Source organism: Perognathus longimembris, chromosome 28, assembly GCF_023159225.1.
Source record: "Perognathus longimembris pacificus isolate PPM17 chromosome 28, ASM2315922v1, whole genome shotgun sequence".
In the NCBI taxonomy this organism is placed as follows: domain Eukaryota; kingdom Metazoa; phylum Chordata; class Mammalia; order Rodentia; family Heteromyidae; genus Perognathus; species Perognathus longimembris.
Genome location: NC_063188.1, coordinates 64,342,646 through 64,369,145, shown reverse-complemented (window position 1 = coordinate 64,369,145; position 26,500 = coordinate 64,342,646). Strand labels below are relative to the sequence as shown.

Below are 26,500 nucleotides of genomic sequence, written 5' to 3'. Positions count from 1 at the left end.
AACCTTCAATCTCATAACAAAATTTGTCCATGGTCAAGAAAGTAAGAACCAGCATTTTGGAGTTGGACTTACTCAGGATGCAATCTTGGCATTGCAGTTTACTAAGATGTGTGACCTTAGACAAATTTACTTAAATTGTTTTCAGTATCAATTTCTTATTCTAAAACATAGGGCTACTGTGCAGGATTACTGGGAAAATTAAATGATATCTGTGTTGCCTAAAAATTTCATGTGTACTGTTTGTATTCATTCTAAAAAGTCAAAAAAGAAGAAAGAAGAAAACAAAACTTGTGAAAGTTTCTGCTGCTACTGCTTCAGGACTGAGGATGAGGCACAAATTGCTACACAAGGAAATGACTAAAGAGTGACACTCTTCACCTTTGGCTGAATTATAGTTTCTTTCCTGTGAAATGTATGGCCCTGATAGCCTTGATTTAGTGGACCAATTCTTGCTGGCTTTCTAGTTAGGGAAAGAAGGGGAAAGGCCTATGGGAGGGAAGACAAGCCACCATAGCCTGCTGAATATTCTGAGTGCTTTCTCTTGTACTTAGGACTGATAACTTGGCTTTTCGAGATAAAGTGCTTGTAAAGTCTTTTCTCAGTGAAAGGTTTCTTTGCTCTTGAACTAAATTTAAGATCAGTTTTCTTAGGGTTGAAGCTCTTTGATGCATTTTTGGATTCTGGGAACTATGCTTAACATGATAAATCAAAGAACCACAGAAAGTAAAAGTGAGTAGTAGAAGCTACTACAGGAACAGAAACTGTTTGACTTGGAGTCAGACCATCCTGGGTTTATCCTCTCTCAGTCTAGTTTATTTATTCAATGGATATACTAATGAGAAAATATTCTTGTCATCACTGAGTTATTTTAAAGTGCTAATACCACCCAACACAGCAAATAGGCTCCCATTGGGTCTTATTCATCTTCCTTTATAAACAAGTACTGTAACTCCTCTGTACTTCACTTTGACAATAAAGGAAAAAAATGGGGGGAAAAAGAAGTACTTATAAGCAGAGAGTTTGTATTCCTTTGAGAAAGTGAGCAATTTTCATCTGTATGACTTTTGTTTATGCTAAAAGTTGACCTTTGGTTAGAAAGAACTGTGTTACATTTGTTCCAAATTGAATTAATTACGTTGAGATATCAAGAATTACCATTCCATGAAGGTTTTCAAATAGGCTTCCTGGCCTTCTCCTTTTCATCCACTTGGAGAATTTATTCACAGATCTCCTGAGAAAATAGGTAGTTATATTAGATGCTCTGTGAAGTACCATCCATGCCCTAAGAACCTATGAGCCCAAGTGTTTGGATAACTGCCAACAAAATGTCCCACATCACTGTGGTAAAGTCACTGAGTTGGGGCCACATCGTTTTATTTTTCTGAAAAATGTCTGATGATCATGTTAAGTTAGATAATCTTAACCTTATTCTTTTTTTCATATACATAGAGCCCCTGCCACATACAAAATTTCTGTAATCACTTGGTAGGATCCCAAATCTTTCTCTTCACACCATGAGAAGAAGTCCCAGGAAACAGTTTTATGCAAACTCACTTAGGCAATGAATTATAAATGATGCATACAGTTTATTCCCAAAGTGCAAAAGATTCTGCTCCCCTATTTTTGTTATGTACTGACAAATGTTACTTTGTTTTTGTGTGTCTATGTGTCCTTCCAGTTTGGAGAGTTCCAGGGACCATGTTTTGCCCATAGATTATTACTTTCCACCCCAGAAGACCTGCCTGATCTGTGGAGATGAAGCTTCTGGCTGTCACTATGGAGCTCTCACTTGTGGCAGCTGCAAGGTCTTCTTTAAAAGAGCTGCTGAAGGTAAATAACTTCCTCATTCACTTCTCTATCACTTTCTCTTTTGGTTCTCAAGAGAAAGATGTCATTTCAGGGACCAATGTTCATCCCAGGGTCAGGGACATTGGCAGTGCCTTCTAAAATAACCTAACAAACCTGAGGAAGCAAATTTTCATGCATGCCAGTCTTCTGCCTTTGACTTGCCTTGGTTGTACAGGCAATGTAGGCAATGAAGATGGTCCCAGCTGGTGTTTGGTGTTTGGTGGATCCTAAGATAAAAGAAAAATTAATGATTTGAAAAATTTAATTTCCTACCTTTTTGTTTTCTGCCATGCTGTCCATTGAGGGAAAAAAATATTGTGCCTATTAGAGAGGTTAGAAGTGGAGAAACCCCAACTGAGTCCCCAGGCTGTTCTCTGTGGTGAATACAAGACTGTTCCTTAGCAAAGGCCTCCTGGCCTCAGCCCCAGAAAGGAAGTGTTCTCACTGTTCAGCAAATCATCAGTCTCTGCACCTGCTCCCTCCTGATGCTGCTGCTGCCTTGGGACCTCTCTTTGCATTAATAGCTCCTAGGCAGGTTAAGAGCCTTGGAGGAACAGCACATTTATTCTCCTCTCCAGAGAGCTGCCCTCAGCGGCTCCCCATTGGTCCTTAGTCCTAATCAAAGTAGCATTTGCTGCCTGCCTAAGTGGAATGAAGGAAGCTTCATCTCTTTAGTCATATTTAGCATAGAATAACCCATAGGTGATCAGCCTCAGAGGTGCTCAGCCTATATCCTCTAGCAGGATCTCAGCATTGCCAGACCTCATATATTCTAGTTACTCCTTCCTACTGGGCTGAATCACCCTAGGCTTAAGCCTCCTATTCATCCACTTCACTTCCCTTCCTGTACAATTGTTTCCTTTTCAAAGGAACAATGGTGAGCAGAACCTAGATAGGAGGCTGTGGGGATGCTGCGGGACTAGACTGATTTGTTAAACTTCAATTTGCACCTCACCCCCACTTACCACAAAGGATGTACTTCCTTTCATGTATTGGCCTTTATCCTTCCTTGTTTCAGCCAAGAAGAGTTAAGCTCTAAGTAAAACCAAAACAGAGGGCCCTATTCTTAAATGAGGGCTATAAACTCTGAGAAAAGACTGAAAAGATGGTATTCAGATCACATCTTTCACCAGGAATGTGCAATTACTCACCAGCAGATGACATAGTACTAGTGAATTCTTGACATTGAGAAGAAAAAGTAGACTGTGAGTGCCCTTTCACTGATCTCATTAATAGTCAATCTCAGCAATGACTGGAGTTTCAACCAGTTTGCATATGGGATGAGAACACTTATCATACAAAATAGGTCATTTCATTTTCTTAGTTCCTAAAGCTGTAAGGAGACAACTGCTTTTTGCTGTGACTGAAACTTTATATTGTAGGTTTTATCTATACCTCCAAGGAACCCATTGCTGCTATTTATGCTATGATATTATCAAGTTCAGGGCTCCAGTGCCTAGTCCTAGACAGTGTAAAAACAGCCTGAGAGGAGGGGGGATCCCATCTCTGTAGTGCACACCTGCAATCTGAGCTACTTGGAAGGCAGAGATCATGAAGGACTGCAGCTGAAGTCTAGCCACAGCCAAAAGTTAGCAACACCCTATCTCAATAAATAAACTGAGAAGTGTTGATGCATATCTGTAATCCCAGCTAGATGCACAGGTAGAAGGATCTTAGTCCAAAGCTGGCCTGTGTCAAATATGTGAGACCTTATCAGAAAAATAACAAAAGCAAAAGGCTTGGCTGTATGATTCAAACGGTAGTATGTTAGTGTTTCCCTAACAAGAATGAGGTCCTTTTTTTCAAACTCCAGTACTGTGAAAAGAGGAAACAAAAGAAAAGAAAGAGCTTGAAAATGGTGCCTTTCCTACTTAGGAAAGATTGACTGTCAGAAAAGGAAATAATAGGATGCTCTAGATCACCTCAGCTTCCCATTAAGCTTCTCCTGCTTCCACCTACTCTGTCATCTCACAGCCACTGCTTCTAGAACAGGGAATACACCTAAGCAGCCATCTAGAGCTAGTGTATCAGCAAACGTGGCACCAGGGTAGTAGCCATATCAGATGAGAAATTAGTTCAAGTGACCAAGTTAGCAAACAAATTCAATCGCCACATAGATTAGATTAGATTTGATGCTGCCTCTGGGTTTATAAATCTGGGTCACCAAACTTTTCAGAAAAGATGGTAAATGATCAACTGTATCATGAAAAGGAACACTTTGCTGTTCTGTTATACATTCCACAGGGAGCTTTCTGCGGAATTTAGAGCTGAAGGAAGGAGGTGGGCAGAAAGGCAACTGACAGTGTTGCCTAGGAGAAGGGAGGAAATAAGGAAGTGGGGTGGAGGGATCACCTAATATACAGAACACTGAGCTGTCCAACAAGGTTTTAAAATGCCTCCGGTCTTAGAGCCATGTAAGATAGGAAAATGTTAATAGATATTTTCTTTGAGAAAATGACCCTTAGTGAGCTCATGGAACCAAAATCATCAGTGGATTCCTTGCAAAGCCATGGAGAAGAGACCTTCTGAACCTCTTGGCTACGTTGGAATATGTACCCTAGATTTTAGTTCTTGAAAGACAGGGGAAGGTGGTTTTGGCAGGGGGGTGGATATTATTGGTGTTTCTGTCTTCTCCCATGAGTGAATCCAGGTAGCTTGAGTTTACTGCCAATTATCAACTTGATTCTTTTCTAATTTTTACAACGTATCTTTTCCCTCACATTAAAAATTATTATCTTAAAGTAGTTTTACAAAGGAAGTGCCATTTAACAAAGCAGTTTATGAATACAGTACATCTGGATCAGTCTCCTCCTTTACCATTCTCACCCTCCTTCTACCCAAGCCTCCCCATACTCTTCTTAATTTTGTAGTGGCATCAATTAGTTGTCCAAGGGTGTTTCATTTTTGATGTCCATATATGTATACAATGAACCTAGATAGACTCAATCCCTCCCTCATTCTTTCACATCCACCATCCCCTTTTTCCAAACAAGTCTCAACAAGCTTAATTGTTCCACTTCCACACATGTATATAAAGTTGTTTTTTAAACCATATTCATCCTTCTCCCTCTGCATTTGCTCTCCTCCCTCACACTAGTGCCTACCCCCCCCCACCCCGCCCCAAGGACCTGTTTTTACATTCTGGTCAGTCACTTTATGTGTATGCTCATTATTCAAAGAAGTGTCACCAGGTATCTCACATGTGCATATACAATACCTTAATCAAATTAACTCCCTCATTTACTCTCTCACTTTCCCCACCCCACCCCCAACTATTCAGCAGCTTTAGTTTCATTTTCCTTTCTTCTTTCACAGATGCACTGCATTTTGATATGGCTCACCTTCTAACATTCTCCTTTTTCCCCCAGTCTCTAATCACCTCAATGTATTTTATTGCCCAAGTGCCCTTTCTGAAGACAGTTCTGAATTTACCTTGCTCAAACTTGGAATTGTACCTGCCTTGGAAAGAGTAGAAACACAAATCTTTCTGTTCCTTATTTATTGTCACTTAACTCAGATGGAATAGTCAGTGATGATTATCACTTCATTCATAGTTTTCAGAAATCTCTGAACTGGGCACAGATACAAGAGTTAAAAGCCTAACATGTCAGACACAAATTCATTTCTAGCTTTGGTGGTTCATAAAGCCAGAAGCTTTAATGCTATCACAGAGTCAATTGTAATCTGGCCAGATTTTTTTTCTTGTTGGGGAGGAACATGGGAGAGAGTCTGACTGGGGGTTGATGTAAGCTTAAGTGTGAGCAGGGACAAATTCGCATATTGTTGAGAAAAGACCCATGCTGGAAGCAAAACTCACTGAAATCTAGTTGAAGTAAAGTTAAAGAGTAGGAGATGATATGAGTGTAGATTTAAATGAGTGTAGCTTTTAGATGAGTATAAATTTAAGAATGTTTGGTTAGATACAGACAGTTAAAGAAACTGTGTTTGTTGAATGGGTAGGATAAATGGGGAAGTAAAGGATCATTTTCAGGTTGGAAAGGAAGAGGTCAGAACATCCATGGAAAGTTGATACTATGACACACACATGGGTTCTGAAGGGCTTTAATTCTACAGCCTGAGTTAAGAAAATTACCACTTCAGGAGAAAGATGGAAGAGAGGACATTGATCAAGATGCATTGTACTCATAAACTAACATGCTGAATTGAAACCCCTTTGATACTACCTAATTTTTTATAAAACAGAAATTTCACCCTTTGAGAACTTTTTTTTGTTTGTGAAATAGGGTAAATGAACCAAATGTTTTTGAAATGCCTTTCCAAGCCAAGCATAGTGGTGCTCACCTATAGTCCCAGAAATCAGAGGCTGAAGCAGGAGGATCTCCAATTTAAGATTAGCCTGGGCTATAAAGCAAGACCCTTTGTGGGGGGGGGGAGGGGAAACTCAGATAAACTGAAGTATAACAAAATAAAATGGAGTTTTACCTTCCTAACAAATGACAATCACAAGAATAAAAATATAAACCTTCAGCCAGGGCTAGAAGCAGCTTGTAGAGTGGACTATAGACAGGCTGTGTTAAAACCCAGGCAAGATTAAAGATTCTCCCTTGTAGCTTAGCAACTTCCTTCCTTTTCCATTGTCTCATCTGGAAAACCAGGATATGGAATCCCATCTCCAGCTCATCATGTTTCAAAGAGGGTTAATTAATTCATCATGTGCATTATGTGCTTAAGAATTTACTATTTTTCAGACATTTTCTAGTAAAACATTTGAGATTGTACATCCATTCATTTTGTACACATGGAGCGCTGTTTGGTACACATCATAAAATTGAAACTGTAGTTTACATTCTGAATTCAAAGAATTACACCATCTTCACTGATGTTTACAATAGGTCTCAATTTAGTTTCTTTGGCAAATTTTATATAAGTATGGTTTTGATTCTGTCTCTTGCTCCAGGGTTTTTTTTGGGGGGGGTGGAGGAAGAAATCTAAGTGAACCCTTATTGAACTCTTTCTGTCCTTTAAATCCACTCTTTCCCACTTCAACTCATGTGGAATTGAATATTACCTCTTGGCGTGCAAAGGATTTTTGGTACATGTGAGTGCCTTCTTCACTCCATGACTTTTTAAGTACTATTCCCCAGGGGCAAATTAACTCTGCTGGGAGGATCTACTTGTAGCTTGAAGAAAGACTTGATCAGTTATCTTTAGCCAAGTGATTGACTGATCCTGGCTTTGTGAATCTTAGAGATCTTGCACAAAAGCTTCTGTTATCGTTCAGTCTCTTTTTCTTAAATGTTACTGACAAACCTTAGATCAGAGCTTGATAAACTTTTTCTATAAAGGTCCAGGTAGTAAATATTGCAGGCTTTATAGGTCACATGGTCTCTATCTCAACTACTCAGCATTGTCTTTGTCGTGTGAAATCAGCCTTATACAATACATCAGATGATGGCATAGCTGTGTTCCAGTAAAACTTTATGGATGCAAAAATTTGGATTTCTTTCATTTTCATGTGACATTATGTATTATATGTCTTCTGACCCTTTATAGCCATTAAGGATATAAAAAATATTCTCTTAAGTCTGCCCCAAACAGGTGATGCATTGAAGTTAGCTTATGGCTCTAGTGTTTCTTAGCTCTTGTTTCCAATGATCTCTCATGTGATTATAAATCTGCATAATGTATTTTATTCTTCCCAGCCTCTTGGTAGTTTTGGAACTGTCTAATTTTTAAAATTCTTCCCAATTGGCCAGAGTTTGAACAGAATGCCTAGTTTGGTGGCCTGCCTCAATGTTTTTTGAACCAAACAGGAGAAAAAAACAAATCTAGTAATGATAAAATACTATACTTACAATTCCAAGAGGAAAAAGTGAAAGCATTTCACACATTTTCTAACCTTCTGCACTACAACTTTACATGTAACTATGAAATCCATACATATATACATAACTATGGCATACAAACAAATAATGCATAGACAATTTTTCTCATGAATAATTTTTTTCACGAATGTATTATTTTTCATGATTGAATTGTTTTCAATACCACATATCTTCCAGATAGCAATGAGGAAGGGCATGAGGGACTATCTGGCACCAAATGTTATTTAAAAACTCAATGCCTCATACAGAGTGAAGCCAGGTGGTCATCTGAATTACAGATCTGCCATCCAACTTCCACACACTATAGAGTGCCTCATTCTGGACTTTCCCACAACAAGACTAGACCACAGGCTTACAGAATAAATAATTTAACTCTATAAGTCATTGCAGTTGGTACCCACCCGAGTTTCTGTCATTGCCCAATGTGGGAGCTATACCAAGAGTTTGCCACTGATGCTCTTAATCTGCTTATTTATAACATGCTCATTTATTAAACAGTGATTAGCAAAAAAAATTCCCATAGCACTTGCCCCATTATGTAAATATCTAGAATGTTTACATGACCTTTGTCACTTGCAAAATCTCTTGAGTATATGGTCTCCTTCTGTCATGTCTTACTGATTTCCCAGCCTCTTATCCTCTTTGTGTGTATGTGTGTGGGCATGTGTATAAACTGAAGTCAGAGGCTTCCTCAGTCTGTCAAGAGAATCTTGTGGTGACTGTCAAAGTCTGGGTGGTTTATTTTTGTAGTCGCTGGTTTTGCAAGCTTAAGTTCTAGACTAGTACTTTTTATTCAGAGATAATAGGTAATGTGTGTCTTCTTTGTATTCTATTCCTACAGCAACAAACATACTGCTCTACAAGCTATCTGAACTCTGTAAGAACTCATTGTCAAAAAGATCTCCCCATTATAATGAATATGTATGCGTACTCTGGAACCTGTTAGTCAAGTGCTCCTGCTTCCTCTCTGCCCTTTCTTAGCTATGTAAGTGCCCTCAGCTTTCCAAGGAGGCAGTTGAGCTTTGTAACTATAAACAGCATAGCTGAGATTAGGAGGTGAATAAAGGGAAGTTGGATTAAAAAATCTAAATCTTTTTGCTTCCAGGCTGTGCTATGGCTACTGAGACATCTAGTAAAATGACTATACCTCCTGGCAGGGTCAATGCTGATCCCTGTGGAACATCTGATATAAGTATGCCTGATAGACAGTAACACCACTCAGTCAGTAAACATTTACCAAGCACTTACTACACATAGAGTAATAGATTCACACACACAAGCCACAGAGAATGCTTTGAGGAGCTTAGAGTTTAGTAATCATAATCCTGGCTATAGTTAACATTTTTCAGTGGATGGAAAACTACCCTGTCCACTGTCACTGGGAAGTTCAGAGGGAGAGGTCCTTCTCTTGGCTCTTCGTAAGAGCCTAGTGAGGCTTTGTCAATTAGTAAACACATATGGAGTAAATGGTATAGCTGAAATAGTTTGAGTACTTAAACAAATATATGTATAGAACTTGGGTCTTCCTGGGCCAATGCAGCAATCACTTTACTACACCACAATTTGCCCCTCAAATATATAAATATACTAACTCTAAGTATAAAGAAAATATTATGCATAGATAAATAAAAAAGACAAGACTGATGTGAAACAACAGTCAGGTAAGAAAAAAAGAATTGAAGAAATATGTACGTACCATGGTGAAGAACTTAAGAGCTACAAAATAGCACTGACATCGCAAAGAGCATATCTTTCTAAGACAGCACTCAGTACAGGAAACAGTTGGTAACTCACCACCTTCCTTTACTTAAGTGGGGCCAGCACATGAGAGTCATCATTTTCTACTGATTCATACTCTTCAGAAGACAAGTACCTGATTCCAATGACACTAGGCCTGGCAGCTCTAAATTTACTCTTTTGACATAACCACAGAACAGGAAACACAGGTTAACCTATATGCTCATGTGCACTGTGCTCCTTATTGCTAAGCTAAGGTAGAAGAACTCCATGACAGGGTGTATGGATAGAAATAGTTGACTTTTGAGTCCTTGGCCATTTGCTCTGAGCCCTCCTAGAGAAGCATGCCATGTTTTCGACTGGGCCAAGAACAAGAAAAATCCATTTCCTTTTCCTTGAACACCATTAAACAGAGGTTGCAGCCATTTAGGAAGTTAAAAGATTACAGAGATAAAGTCTTGTTCTTTCTATCAGTGTCTTAAAATTTTATTCCTCCTCCTACTCTTGGGATACCTCATTGTGTACATAGGCTTTACCTTTACTGCAGCATCTGTATGTGGACTCTACAGATTAGAACCCTTCTTCCAGTTTCTTAAAAGAGACAAATACATCCTTCCACATTAGAAACAGGTTTCTTCGTTTCAAAGATACTTCATTCAGTTAAAAGTTGTTTGGTGATAGTTTGTCAAAGATGTGAAGTTCTCAGAACCACAAGGCTTACATACTGTTAAAACCTGAAGAAAGGAAATGGGAATGTAAAATCTGGCCAAGCCATTTACAAAACAATGAACTCTAAGGTCTATATAGTATAAATCATACCTAAGTTTATTTAACTTCATAATAGCAGAAAGAGAACATCTACCTGTATTAATGCTTCTTGTCTTAGGGCCTTTCCCATCTCCCATCAGATAAACAGAGCCATAGAGATTGTTACCTTGGAAACCTCAGGAGTTATGAGGCAGCATAGTTAGCATTCATCATGTTAAATCCTTGTTAATATTCTCTTCTGCAATTGTGTGACAGCATCTTCTATAACTGAATATCTTTACACCTAGCAGGATAATGCATGATATTGGTAGTCAGTGGTGGGAAGATTTTTGCTGGGTCTTTTTTAATAAGTGCATATATGAATTTTAAGGGAAACTTTCCTTCCATGGCTTTCAAGTGATTCTGAAAGGATATACCACTCAGAGAAGATTACAGAACATTGGTCTACTTTTTGATATGGACTATACACTCATAAGAGAATATCCTGACAAAAGTGACATCCAACAAGGCTACTCGGTATCTGGCAGTTTCTATACATAGTGTATGCATTTTTATTCAACAATTAGTGTTTATTGTGTGTACTGGATCTATGCTAAGAACTAGTAAAGAAATATAACTAAAAAACCTATTTACTGAGCACTCAATATATTAGGTGCTTTAAAAACACTTTCCCGTTCAATTCTTCCAGTGTAGATTTTATTAACCTGAATTTAAATTTTAAAATGAGGACAATGAAACAGAAGAGTTACATGATGTACCCAAAGTCATTCAAAGTCACTGTATGATAAATGTGACATCCAATTATCAATATTATGGAGTGATATAAGTCATGTAGTAGAATTTAGGTCGAAAACTGGACAGACAGAATGAGAAACTTGTTTATTTTGCCAGAAAAGTTTTAGAAGACATCACGAAGAACTTAAGTATTGACCTAAGTCTTTAAGGTAAGAATGCATAAGAGTTGGACAGGTAAAGAACTTCAGGAACAGGCAAAAGACTGAGGCAAGAACAAGTAGTATGAAAGCAGGAAGCTGGTTTCAGGAACCTGGTAGAATCTAGAGGTGCTTGTGGGGATTCTTACCAGATACCGAAAACTTGTCCATAGGCCTGCGATGGACCTTCTATGCCTGGCTCCCTTTCCATGATGAGCTGTGTATTGCTCCCTATTCTAGTCTCTGAGATTTTTGGAAGCAAACTACGACTACGCTATCTGGGCAGTGAAACGAGATGCAATGTAAGAGCATCTTAAGTCAGGGGCTCTGCCACTGACTTACATGTGGCCTTAGGCATGACTTGTTCAATCTTGGCACATTAAAGATCTCTGACATGTAAAATAGTTGAACTGAATGATCTTGAATACTTTAAATATATATATATAAACACTTTAAATCTAAATCTTTAACAGTAATTTTATACTAAATATCTAAATTGTTAGAGATACCCCCAGATATGTGCATTCACTAGTAGACAATTCACTTTGAATGTATAACCTCTGGCAACAGGCAGACCTGCGTTCAGCCCTTAACTCCAAGAGTGAATAGATATATGATCTTAAGAAAATCACCTAATGTCTCTGTACCTCTGTGAAGGTGATAATAGCCCACAGTGCTGTTGGAAGAACAAAATTATGTGTAATCTAGTTTCCAGACACCCAATAAGTTGTTGCTTCTTTCTTCTAGAAGGAAGTCTCCCAGGAGACAAAAAAAAAATAGAAAGTAAAACTGGGAGTTAGTATCTGTCGTATACTCTTGGATAAAGAAAGCCAACATTGGTATAAGATTTATAGTCAGTCACTTTGTGTCAGTTTGAATTAGTGAGCAGGAGGGCCAATACTATTTGTACTGGAATATAGCAAAAGTCAGTCTCTTCCTCTTTCTTTACTTCCCAGGACTCTGCAACTAGCATTTCTGGAGCTGGCCCATGTTAATTAACTCTTGCTTTTCACATTTTGGATTTGAAGGTATCCGAGCACTTTCTATATCTTTGGCACCAAAAGGATAGGTTGTCTCCCCGAACAAACTACAGGGAATAAAGCTAACAAAGGTCATGAATTATCCTCCATGTTGTTCACCATTGGTTTCCCTTGTCTGGCCAGAGGCGTGTCTGAAAGTATGCTGAGGCCAGATTCAATAGAAACCTGAGCCAGCACCTGTGTAAATAATTTTCAAGGCTTTTTTTCCTGCAGCCAGATGAGTTAAAAAAAAAAAACAGCCAGATTATCTTTTATCTAGAGTGCCATCTCCCACATTCCTAGTGCTTTGGACCTCTTGGAGGAATGTGGTTTAGTTATAACTACATTCTTTTGTTTGCCCTTTTTTTTGGGGGGGGGGACAAGGAGGGAACATTTCTTTTAAATACAAGGTAATGCTTTGAGGGTATATGGCCTATGATGTCTGCTACATTTAAAATTCAACCATATTGATACATTAGAATTTATCATATTTCTCATAGATTGACTTTATATCCATCTACCACCACCCACTCTCAAATTTTTAATGCTTTTCAAAAGCAGCCAACCAAAACCAGCAAGTACATACTGCTGATCTCTGACTCCTACCTGAATCACTTTCAGATCTTCTCCATAGCCCCACGTGAAGAGAAGAGGTTAGCATTCTGCCTAAGGCCATGAAGACTAATTAATAACCTGGTATCTAGTCTTTGAGGGTCCCTTAGCTCTGCAGAACTTCAGAATACAATGGGGTTGGTCCTTCATTTTTGTTACTTATGAGTAAAACTACTCTAGCATGACTAGCCTCTTCTGCCACACCACCATTATGTACTGTCAACTCTCCAGAAAATGCCCTGTAGCTCAAATCACTTGAATAGATTTTTCTCTTGAGTTTAACACCAGTGGCTCATGCCAGTAATCCTTGCTACTCAGGAAGCTGAGATCTGAGAATCATGATTTAAAGCCAAACCAGGCAGGAACATCTGTGAGATTGGTTTCCAATTAAACACCAAAAAGCTAGAAGTATAGCTATGGCTCATGTGGCAGAGCACCAGGCTTGAGTGAAAAACTACAGGACATCACCTAGGTCCTGTGCTCAAGCCTTACTTTGTACCTGTGCACTCTCGTTCTCTCTCTCTCTCTCTTTCTCTCTCTCTCTCTTTCTCTATCTCTCTTGCGTGAATGCACATGCACACACACACACACACACACACACACACACACACACACACGTTCTTTCACAACTTGACAAGATCCAGGAAGCAAGTTTATGGGTAGATTATAGTTCTACAGGAACAAAGAAAGATGTTGGAAACAAAAAGAAAGGGGGTGTGGTGAGCAGATGTAGAATGACTTCTTACCTACCTAGTGAGCTCTACACATACATTAGTTTTCTATCCTAGAGTTTTATTGATATAAGATTTCATGTTCAGTTCAATACCAGTGTTCTTCAGCTCATGATAATATTACATCTAGAACCTATTTTAAATGCATTTAATATACCTAACCTCCTAAGCATCAAAACTTAACAATACAGTTCATGTCAAGGAAGTGTTCATGATCCAATGGCTGACTGGGAGCTGGGGTTTGCTGCCATTACCCAACATCATGAGAAATCAAATCCTAGGCCTAATTTTCTCACATTTTTACCTCTCTCAGAAAAGTTACCCAAATGATACTTGAAATTCCCAAGCATAGTGTCAGACTTTTAAGGATCAAATGAATTAAACTCTGCTGCCAGTACCTCCTAATGCACAAAGAAACAATCAGTCCCCCAGAAAAATAGAACATGTTTCTAGGTCTCCAATGTTATTATAGAAATGTTACAGTGAATGAAGTAATTCTCCTTTGACAATTCACATGGATAGTGATTATTTCCAGACATGAGCACTTTTACAGTTTAATAAGTTACTCTGTTCCCAAGTACCAAAAACTAAGGAGAGTGACTGGAGCCATGACAAAGTGAGCCATGACACTGAGCTTCTTGGACCCTAGGTACTAGGCTCTCACTAGATGAAACTCTAGACTCATTTGTATTCTTATAGGTCAGTAGCAGGGGGAAAGAAACAGGGGGAAAGCTTTAACTAATCATTTTCTACACAAGCATGTTTTATGACAGGTCCCAGATGTGCTCAGAGATGACTGTGAGCTATCCATGTCCTCAGAGAGCTACCAGTCCAGTTGACCTGGCCTCTGAAATCAGCTGCAACTTTAATAGTGAATATTGTATTGAAGTACAGCAGAATCAATGTGATAAGGCATGAGACAAAAGTCTCCAGACCCAGACACTCTGCTCTGGCCCAGGGACAACCTTGACCTTGACCAAGGTGTCACAATTTTGAAAGGCCTCTTCCCATCAATGTATCTGGAAGTCTTACCAATAAGCAGTAATGGTGATGATCATCACAGCACCTGGTTAGATGTCATGACTTACGGCAGCACTCAGAAGGTAGAGACAGGAGGATCAGGAATTTGAAGCTAACCTGAGTTACATACTGAGTTCTAGGCCAAAACAAATAAAAATAAATTTAAAAATAGACACAGTACTCAATGTTACCAAAACGTGTTCTGTAGTTGAGGTACTGTGTTACATGTTTACTTAATTCTCACAACAACCCTGTGTGGTAGGAGCTCAACATAACTCTTCTTACCTTACAAATGAGGAAAACTGAAGCACTGAGGACTTAAGGGAACCAAAAGGCATGCAGTTCACCTCAGCTCAATAAACATTATGCATCTGTTATGTGTCAGCTCTTCTCTCTCTGAGGAGAAAGATGGGTAAAGGATGGTCTTAATTGACTGGAAACATAAGACTGCACAACAAGGGTGGGAACTCAGTGATGAATAAGACATAGAACTTCCCTCAAAAATCTCAAATTCTAATGGAGCATATCAATATGGACATGAAGATTAAATACAACTTTGACAAGTGGCAAGAGAGAGATAAGGACAAAATGAAAGATTATGCAGCAACTAATTAGTTGGAGTACTGAGAATTAACAACTAATTGATTGATATAAACTTAACATAAATTGTATTTCCCAATTTTATTTCAGTGTCCTTGATAGGTTGTTTCATTTTGTTTGGCTTTTTGTTTTTGCTTTTTTTTGTTTTGTGTTGTTTTGGTGCCAGTCCTGGGGCTTGAATTCAGGGTTTGGGCTCTGTCCCTTAGCTTTTAAAAAATTTTTAATATTTATTTATTTATTTATTTGCTTAATGGTAGTACTCTACCACTTGAGCCACAGCTCCACTTCAGGCTTTTTGCTGGTTATTTGGAGATAAGAATCTTATGCACTTTTCTGCGCAGGCTGGCTGGCTTTGAACCTCAATCCTTAGACCTCAGCCTCCTGAGTAGATAGGATTATAATCATGAGCCATTGGTAGTTGGGTGATGGTTTTTTGTTTTTATTTTCTTATGGATGATCACTATTCATTTCCTATTAGGTTTACAAGACTACTATGAGAAACTGTACTACAAGATAGTCAAATCTATTTTGCTCCCTCAACGCACGTTCATCTTTCCCCTCTTGATTCCTCACCTGTACTCCAGCTCTACTCATCTGCCTAAAGTGCTTACTCCTCACAACTCCATCCCAGTCTTACCTTTCTTCTAGGCAGCATTCTTCCATGAAGCCTCTACCCCATCAAAAGATACCCCCTTCCTCTCCCATACTACAGCCCTTCCTGAGTGTCTTTTGCGGTTGTTACCACTTCCTGTTTTATCATTCAGTAATACACTTACTGATCTTTTGCCTCCAGTACTCGGAGCTCCTTAATAGAAAGTTCATTTTTCTAAAACTATGATTTTATTTCAAATGCATCAAAAATAGCTTCTGGAGTCCATTGACCCTGATGGGTTTCTTCCTTCTTAAATATGTGCAATTTTATCACTTGGGTGGAGATTTACACTTTCCACTAGTGGCTTTTTGAAAAGCTTACCACTGTAACACAAGTAAAGCTGTCTTCACTTCCTCTAGGTGTGACCCCACCCCCTTACAGAATCTGTGACGCCATTGTTACTTTTATTTTTGCTAGTACATGTATTATTGAAAATTCTGGTTGTTTTCATCTACCTAGGTTTTATTCTTATATGTTTCTTTTTTGTTTTGAAATTTTTCATAGGCTCCATTTCCATCATTTGAAATACTAGGTCACAGGTTGATAACAAATTAATAATAAAAAGGATCTGTAGGTGAGAGCATGTAATCATATTATCACTTAAGAATTCATACAACTGCGACTTGAACTCAGGGCCTTGCAGACATCCTGGCTTTTTTTTCTTTTTTTGCTCAGGGTGGCACTTTACCACTTGAGTAACACTTCTACCCCCAGATTTTGGGTAGTTAATTGAAGATAAGAGTCCCATTGACTTTTTTTACTGGGTTGGTTTCGAACTATGATCCTCAGAATTCAGCCTCCTGAGTAGCTATGATTACAGACATTAGGCACTAAGACCAGCATGCCCTCTCTTCTTAAAAGTATGTTAACACCTAAGATCTGTTATAATTTCTGTAACTTCTATCCTGTACTGCCAAAATTCCTATACATGGAATTGTTTTGGAAGGCCTTACTTCTTGGGACACACTTAACCATCATCAGGACATATTATTGGGAATCGGACTATCCATACGTCTCTAAGCAGGATTCTGGAAGAATGTGATACTTACCCCTATTTTGAAATGAATAGGATTCAAAACTGGCTCTGAACAGAAGATGTTTACCTGAACTAGGAAAGTACAGGTGCAAGCATTGAGGAGCCAAGGCTCAAATGAAATCATCAAGTACTTGGTTAAGATAAAAGAAAACAAGAAGCAGGGAGTAAAGGAAGGGTTAAGGAGGAGAGATGATTTATGTTTCACCCACTTGATTTAGAATTAGGCTTGGATTATGAGCACAACAGAAGCGTGGAGATTACTTTAAACTAGGTGGTATGTATTTGGCAACCATTAGGTATATTTGTAGGATTCATGGCCTAAGGGGACATTTTGGTCTAAGTCGGCCTCTTTGAGACACCAGAAAACCATGATATGTTTGGAAATGAAAAAATTTGCAGGAGAATTGAGGGCAGCATGGCATGTTCAATATACAACACACCAGACATCAGACAGGATTATTAGTTTCTTGGTAAGGTAAAGGCTAGCAGGCCCGGCTGTATAGTGAGTAGGAGTGTAAGAAGGGCTTTGAATTCTCCCTTGGATACATCCTTGCCCTGCATATGTATGATGATGATATCTTGGAAGAACCTCCCAGTCCTCTTCATAGTGAATTTTGCATAGCCCTCCACCCAATAGTGTACTGGAAAGATAACCTCCAAATGGAATGACAGTATAGCCAATCTCTTTTGCATAATACAGGACTATACAGATACATAATTTCATTATTAAGATAGTGTCTCTCAGAAAGTAAACAATGGTCAGAAAATAGCCAAGAAATCATAATGAGTGCCTTCCCAGGGAGACTTAGCTTTCTATCTTAGCTGAAAGGTTACTAGAAGCTTGTGGATATCAGTTACAGGATTTATGGAAGAAGCAAAACTTTCTCCAAGAGCAAGTCTTTGTTTCATTGTGTAGTGTTTTTAAACCTCAGCACACATTACTGTAATCTGACATTTGGCAACAGCATAGTTTCCCAAGTTGCTGTGTACAATTGAAGTTACAGTGGTCAACTTCGTGGAATGAATTTATTTGTTCTAATTTATAAATACATGGGCTTTTCCAATCCCATCACCCTTAAAACTTTGTGTTCCACAGTGAGACTGACTTCTCAGCCTTTAATGTGCCTGTTTTGAGTTCATGGATAGATATCCCTGCTGGAAGACACATGGATCTTGTGAAATTGTTTTTGAAGGTCCTTTTCTTTGTTTTCTCTTGCTGCCCAAGCAGCTAGAAGCAGTAATGGTGGTAGTGGACTGACAATAACACGGCAGGAAGTTAACATTTGTCCTCTGATCTCCCTTTACCTATTCTACCCTTCATCCCAGGGACACCTAGCTTTCTCCCATCCCAGTACTAACCAGGCCCGACCCTGCTTAGCTTCCAAGATCAGACGAGATCAAGCACGTTCAGGGTGGTTTGGCTGTAGAGGACACCTAGCTTTCTATGCAGTGGAATTTATTAACCTTTAAGACTCATTGAAAAGGAGGCTTTCAAACAGCCATTATAGGGGAAAGGGATGAGGCTTAAAGTTTACAAATCCAGGTACTGCCTCTACTGGTTATTTTCACTCCAGGAAGATACTATAGAAAAATATCAATGCCTCATGTTCTGGCAGGACCTAGGCTACTGCTTAAGAAGCATACTCGCATGGCCACAACCTATTAAAATATCAATCCATCAATCACTGAATTCAGGTAATACACATTGAGAAATTTCTTTTGGAGTATTTTTCTTTTAGAGCATTTTATAACTGAAACAAACAGTACTCTTGATAGTGATAGTTAAATAACTTTATATTAAATCAAAATCTCAGAGAAAATATCATTTTAAGCAGTAATTCAATAAGATTTTAGTTCTTGTAAGTATAAAAGTAAATACTGTGTTTCTCAGGGAACTTAAAGAGTTGAACCTAATCACTTTTTAAATAAAAGATGAATCAATCCTGTCTCTTTTTGAAGCAATTCTACATTCTAAAATACTACCCAAAAGTTATACTATGAAGTATACTGTGTGATTATTAGAAGAATGTTTCATTGTTATTATTTATGGCAGTATTGGGATTTGAACTCAGGCCTTGTGCTTTTTAAGCTGGTGCTCTAATGTTGTGTCACACCTCCAATCCTATTTCTGAACTGGCTGCTTTTGAGATAACAGCCATACTTTATTTCTGGGTATGTGGTTGGAATGTGATCTGCCTATTTACAATTTCTAAGAAACTAGAATGGCAGTCGCATGCCAACACACCCCAACTACTGGTCAAAAAGGGGGTCTTACAGTCATTTTTTTGCCCAAGATGGCCTCAAACTACAATCCTCCCCATCTCAAATAAGTGAAGTACAAGTGTGAGATACTGGCACCCAGCAAAGACTGCCATTATTACAAGTGATTATAACAACATTGTTATGGGTAAGTATTCATTTCCCAAATGATATAATCATCTCTCTCATCCTCAACAAAGAAATTCCCCCTTCAAAAGGTTGACTTTTCAGTTAACAGTCATGAAAGACGAGAAAGGAAATTTTTTAATATATGATAATTGATTCCTTCACCCATAAATATATCAAAATTTTGGCTGAAATAAGATCTCAAATTAAAGCATAAACAACACATGCAGTTGGGAAGCAACTTGTGAAGTAAAAGTAAATTCTTATTCTTCTTATTTTTATTTATTTTTTTATTTTTTTGCCAGTCCTGGGCCTCAGACTCAGGGCCTGAACACTGTCCCTGGCTTCTTTTTGCTCAAGGCTAGCACTCTGCCACTTGAGCCACAGTGCCACTTGTGGCCATTTTCTATATATGTGGTGCTGGGGAATTGAACCCAGGGCCTCATGTATATGAGGCAAGCACTCTTGCCACTAGGCCATATTCCCAGCCTAAAAGTAAATTCTTAAATATGCAAGAAACATAAAATTTTACATGTGCCAGAAAATATTACTTGGTTAAACAGCAAAGGAGAAATTACAGAGATCATTTCATTTAGACTGATGAATAGAAAATATTATGCAGATTATATTGATAAATTTCAGAATGTATGACAGTGGGTGATGAAAAGGAATCTGCCACACACTTGTCTCCCTTCAAAATTTAATGAGGGAAAGGGTCATTCCTGCAGTGACCTGTAACATTTCATATACTGCTGGACATCTTCACATGGTAATGTCACAAAGTAATGATTGAAAAGTGGACAGAAGCTGGGGAAGAAGGATTGAATGTGGATATAGCCACTCTCAAGGCTCCATTTTGAAATACCAGGATTGCAGTTCAAAGGGCTATTTCGAAATCCCACCCCATTGCACTGCAGATAATAGAATCTTCCTGTCAGTAGATATGACCAAATGGGTAATAGAATGAAATGGATGAGATGAGAAATTGGGAAGAGTAAGAGTTCATTTTCTTTTAGCAGAGACTACTTTATGAACAATGGCAGAATAAAGTCACAAAGAAGACACAAAGAAGGCCAGTCATGTGACTGCAGGCAAGTCAGGAGGCTCTTTGGACTTTTGCTTCTGCATCCACAAAGCCATTAATGGGCTTTGCCCTTTCGACTTCATGAATGTATTGAGAGGTGAAGTGTATGGAGGAATTTGTCAATGGCAGCCTATCGTTAAAAAAGTAGGATTTTGTAATGGTAGAACACCTTCATTAATGACTGTAATGACTTAAAGACCTCTGGATTCTTTTAAATGAGTCCAGTTATTCTAGTTTACAAGACTGTCTTAATTTCTTTTTCTGACTTCTCTCCCAGAGACTAAGAGTTACTGGAACAAAAAAGGCACTCCAAGATGGTTTTAATTTGAGAAATAATTTATATGCCATAATATTCACTCTTTTAAAGTGTACAGTTTTTTTAAAAAAATTATGTTCAAGGAGTTCTGCATACGTCATCACCACTGTCTATTTCCAGAGAGTTTTCATGACCACAAAAAGACATCTTGTATTCATAAGAGCTTACTCACAATTTCCCCTCCTCCCAGCCCCTGACAGCCACTAATTTAGATTCTGTCCTACATTCTGGACATTTCATAAAAATGAATTGATGTAACACATGGATCACATGTATAGATACATGTAATACATTGTATCTAGATCATTTCACTTAGCATAGTATTTTCAAGGTTATCCATATTACAGCATGTATCAGTATTTCATTTCTCTGGTTGAATAATATTCCAATTTATGGCCATACCAAATTTTGTTTATATATTCATTAGTAGATATAATTTTGAGCCATTTATATTTTGCCTATTATGAATAATGTTTCTACAAATATTTTACTTGATTTGGATTTTACCATATCTAAAAATGTACATATTTTCATGTGCTGGTATATCTTCCAGGGAGAAATAATTATCTTTTGCCAATGTTAAAACACCTGATGTTTGGCTTTTATTATTGTGAAGTACATGTGTGCCGTGCACGTGCACACATTTTATGAGTTACTACAAGTCTTATCAAATACGTGATTTACAAGGTTTTTCTCTCATTCTGTAAGTTGCATATTCATTTTAAATTCTATTCAGTTATTTCTGTCTAATTACTCATTCGTTCCACCTGCTTGCTTGCTTTTTAGTGTGCTGACCATTTACTGTTGGGTTATTATTGGAGATCTTTCTTCTTCGTGTGTGTGTGGGAGGTGTTCTAGGGCTTAAACTCAGGGTTTGGGTGCTATCTCTGAGCTTTTTTTTTTTTTTTTCAAGGCTAGCATTCTACCACTGGAGCCACAGCTCCATTTCCAGCATTTTTTGGTGTTAATTGGAGATAAAAGTCTCTCAGATTTTTCTGCCTATGCTGGCCCGAACCTCAATACTCAGATTTCAGCCTCCTGTGTAGCTAGGATTACAGTGGTAAACCCGTATTAGGCAATGACATTTCCCCTTGAAGGACTGTTTGCATTCCATTCCAGACATTTTGGGTTTTCTTCACTTCCGTTGTTCTGAAAGCATTTTTAAAATTTCTCATTTGGTTTATTTTCTTCTTTCTTGACTATCAGTAATATGTTGCTCAATTTTTCATCTATTTGTAAATTTTTCAAATTTTCTTATTATTCACTTGTAATTTCATTTCACTTCACTTTTTGAGGAACTGTCCTCTGTGTATCTCCAATCCATATAGAATTACTGAGATTTGTTTCAAATTGAGTCTTTCGTGGAGAATGTTCTGCCTGACTTTTAATTTTAAATTTCTTTTTCATTAGCTTATTATTTTTCCCAGTTATCACCCAACAATTCAACCAGCAGAGTTCTGTATTCAGAATTGGCCTCCGATTTTTTGTTTGTTTTTTGTTTTGCATTCTTTTTGTTTTGTTTTGTTTTACAAACTCTCTCAAGAGAAAAGCTATTCACAATGGGCAAGTTCTGAGTGCAGTTAAAAACATCCTTCAGAATGGAGTTTTCCAGGGAATCACTAGATAGGTCAAAACAAAATTGCCTGCTTAATTGGCTTTTTTCTTTTTTCTGTTTTTGCTTAAAGCACTATATTTGAGCCACATCTCTACTTCTGGGTTTTTGCTGGTTAACTGGGGATAATAATTATGTTATCTACTCTTAGCTGACTTTTCTGCCACAGCTAGTTTTGAATCAGCATACTCAGATCCAAGCTTCCTGAATTAGCTAGAATTAGAGGCATGAATTAGAGGTGCACAGCTTCAATTTATTTTTTATTGCCTGGTTCCTCTTCTGGAGTTGCCTCTGCTCCTGCACCTTCTCCTTCCATACATACATTGAAATGGATATTCCTCAAGACAGATGGATTTGGGTTTTTTTGGTCCATTTATGCATAGAATTGCTGAGCGCAGAGTAGGTATATTGAATAAAGGATGAATAAATTCATGAATGCATGGTTAAATGAATTTCTTAAGCATATCTGATATTTTTTTCTTAAAGTCTTGTCTGTTTTTGTGCGTGTGCACAAACAGTATCTAACATAGATCCTGGCATTTAGGAGGTGTTTAGTAATTTTTAATTGAATAGTATAATGAGCATTTGGCCATTTCCAACACTTTATTTATCCAGTATTGTCAGGCAAACCAAATGTTCTACCAAAAGTAAATTTTCCAAAAAAGCTGATCTCTGAAAAGATCCAAGTTTTAATAATTTTATATATCTTTTAATAAAATAAGCAAATTACTTTACATGACTTGCAGAGCACAGGCAGAATAACTGCAATTTAATATTTTTGTTGATACTTAAGTCATGAAAAATGACAGGAATAAGTGAATACTTGGTCATGATGATGACTTCATCTCTTCAATTTCATCTCTTATTTAACTGTTTGAACAGGGCAGTTAGACAAATCTCATCATAGGTGAGATGATAATTATAACTACCATGATTACATTTGTATGAGGGTCAAAGAAGATAATTCATAGGAACACTTATCTGAAAGATGTAAAGTTACCTATAAATGAAAGTGATATAAATGTTCATTATTTAGGAAAGAACTGTGTTTAGGTTCTTAGGTAACAGACAAGGGACACACTCCATGGGACAGTGGCTAAGCCTCAATAATTCCATTGTTACTGACATTAGTGGAATGTAATTTTCCATTCCTGATATTTGCAAGTCATCTTTTAAATTGAAATTTCACAAGTTTCCTTTTTCTGTATTGTTAATAATTATGATGTTTTGAAGACAAAGATGACTCTTCTAATCTCCAGGGAAATCTCCAGTACTTTTTTTTTTTTTTTTTTTTTGGCCAGTCCTGGGCCTTGGACTCAGGGCCTGAGCACTGTCCCTGGCTTCTTCCCGCTCAAGGCTAGCACTCTGCCACTTGAGCCACAGCGCCGCTTCTGGCCGTTTTCTGTATATGTGGTGCTGGGGAATCGAACCTAGGGCCTCGTGTATCCGAGGCAGGCACTCTTGCCACTAGGCTATATCCCCAGCCCCTCCAGTACTTTTGGTGTTGAAAATATGATGTAGAATACATCTTCAGATACCTAGGTACTCTGGAGACGGTGAGAAAAATAACAGGTGAAGTTAGAACTGCATCTCAGCTGATGCTATGCATGATGGCTATGATGCAATAGAGAGTTATATTTGTCCATCAAGGAAATCTTACTAGCATTTACCTGAGTCCTTCTGACCTCCCGAATGACAAAGGAAAAAGAGTAACATTCACTCTATGTTATGAAGGAATTTTAGTCTATTAGCCCTGAGAGGTTTCTAATTTTGACAGTGGTCATTATTTTGTTAATAAACAAGTTGATATAAACATTTGGGGGACATAAAACATTGCAAAACATATAAATAAATAAATGTCAGTATTTATGGAATACAGCATGATAATTTGATACATACATACATACATAGTGTAATGACCAACTCAATAGTCATAAAAATTTTAATATCCTTAAATATTAATAAAGTTCATATGTTGGAAACATTAATGTTCTTCCTTTCTACTTAATTTGAAATTTTTCATGGATTTTTTTGGATAAGTCACCCTACTGTGCCACAGAAAATCCAAACTAATTCCCCCTACGGAATTCTTTAAGAGAACTCAAATATATGGCAGGAAAATACATTTTCATGGTCAAATGGATGATGTAGGCCAACTTTTCTCTATGAATCTATCTTCCTTCCTTTGATAAGTCTGCTCCACTAATTACCAGATGGCATTTTGATATTGTGCTCATTGGTCAATTCCTGCAACTGATCTATCAGGCTTTAATCAACCAGATGCAGAACAAAATAGATATTAAGGAAAGAATCAAACTTGTTTGTCTGTCTTAAAATAGTTCTAAGAAGAAAATACTTTCATGTGATATTGGCATTGAGAAGGCTGAGGCAGGAGGATCATGAGTTGGATACCATCCTCAACTGCATAGTGAGTTAGAAGCTTACCTAGTCAACTTAAAAAACTCTTGCTTTAGAAACTGGTTTGGGGCTGGGTGCATTATCTCATACTTGGAATTCTAGCTACTCATGGGGCTGAAATCTGAGAATTCTAGCTCAAAGCCATTCTGAGCAGGAAAGATTGTCAGACTCTTATCTCTACTTAACCAACATAAAGATGAAAGTGTAACTATGGCTCAATGCTAGCCTTAAGGAAAAAAAGCATGTGGATCTGGAGTTCAAAACCCACTACCAGTACAAAAAAAAATGGATTTTGACTTGAAGAGAAACAAAATGTGGGTTTTTTTTAGTAGAAAGTAAAAAGTCAGTGTACCTGCTCAAGATTCATTGAATATTTTGGAGCTTTTGAGAACTAACAAATCAGGATATCACAAACTTTTTTACATGTCAATTTTGGCTCTTTCTAACCATTGTGCCCTGTCAAACACAGCATGTTGTATTCCTGGAATACCCTACCAAGGCTTTGTTTACTAGGCAAAATTCTGTTTCGTCGATAATGTACCGTTCGTGAAATGCAAGTTTTACCTTGTTTTCCTCTCAAGAATTTAACATGTGCCATTAATATTTATCTTTCTATACAGCTAATTATCTTGCTATTTTATCTTATCACAGTTGATAAAAACTGATATCCACTTTTCTCCAATGTTTTTGTACATCTTCATTAGTTCTTTTTCTTTAAAAATTCACTTTATTTGTGTCTAATACCTGTGTGTTCCAGACATTGTATTAAATTGCTTCACATAGATTATTTCATGTAAACATTGTGACACATGTATGGATTATTAACTATATTGTATATCAGGTTAAACTCAAGTCTAGAGGATTCAATTAATGCAGCTAGTAAGGAACAGGGCAAGAAATTGAATATACAACTATCCATGTAGCCATCCATGTAGCATTTCTTCCTATATACTACACAAGTTCCTCTCTCCTGTAGTTCCCATTGATTATTATAGACTTGGTCTTTTTTGTACCGTATCTCAATCTTTGTGTACTTATGTGAGGTTTTCCTAGAATTAAAAAAAAGGAATTTAGGCTTCTTAGTGCTCTAGGTCCATTAGGTTATAACTTCTTGAAGAGAATTCACTTGAAAGAGTCCTTAGGAAAAACAAAAAAAGTGATAGGCTTCCTTCCTGCTCCCTCAGTCAACAGTGTCAATAGAGATGGCAGAAACATGTTAGACCCAGCATTACCTTGGCCTCTTTATTTTTATATGTTTTATTTTATTTTTAATTTTTTATTGTAAAGGTTATGTACAGAGGGGTTACAGTCCTGTAAGTAATGTAATGAATAAATTTATTTTCGAACAGTGTTACTCCTCACCTGTTATCTCCTACTTGACTTCCTTTTAAAAATATTTTTATTATCTTTAAGTTGCTGTACAAAAGACTTGGCATTCAACAATGCAGTTTATGAATTCAATGCATCTTTGTCATTGTCACCCTTCTCAACATTCTCATCCACCCCTCCCAACCCACCCTTCCCTCATTTTTCTTAATTTTGTAGGATATGTATTGAATTTTTTTGCCACTTAACAAATACGTTTATGTATACAATGCATCCTAATCTGTGTCATCTTTTCAACATTTTTACCCCTTTCAACCCACCCCATACCTTAATTTTCTTAATTTTCTGGTATATACATTGAATTCTTGACTACATTCTCCCTTTCATTCCTCTGCCCACTTCCTTTGCCCCCTTCTTGCAAGTGCCCACTTCCTGGTAGAATAGAGGACCTAGAAATGAACCCACAAACCTATAGACATGTAGTATTTAATGAGGGAGCAAAATACATAGACTGGAAGAAAAATTAGCTTTTAACAAATGATGCTGTCAAAATTGGAT

General features: G+C 37.6%; 1 protein-coding gene across 1 annotated transcript in view; it reads left to right on the top strand.

The window, feature by feature from the left end:
- Ar (androgen receptor) overlaps positions 1-26,500 on the top strand; it is a 172,534-nt gene that overhangs the window by 96,262 nt on the left and 49,772 nt on the right. Inside the window, exon 2 of the mRNA XM_048336808.1 lies at positions 1,679-1,830. Within this exon, the coding sequence (XP_048192765.1) occupies positions 1,679-1,830 (152 nt within the window). The remainder of the gene's footprint in view (positions 1-1,678; positions 1,831-26,500) is intronic.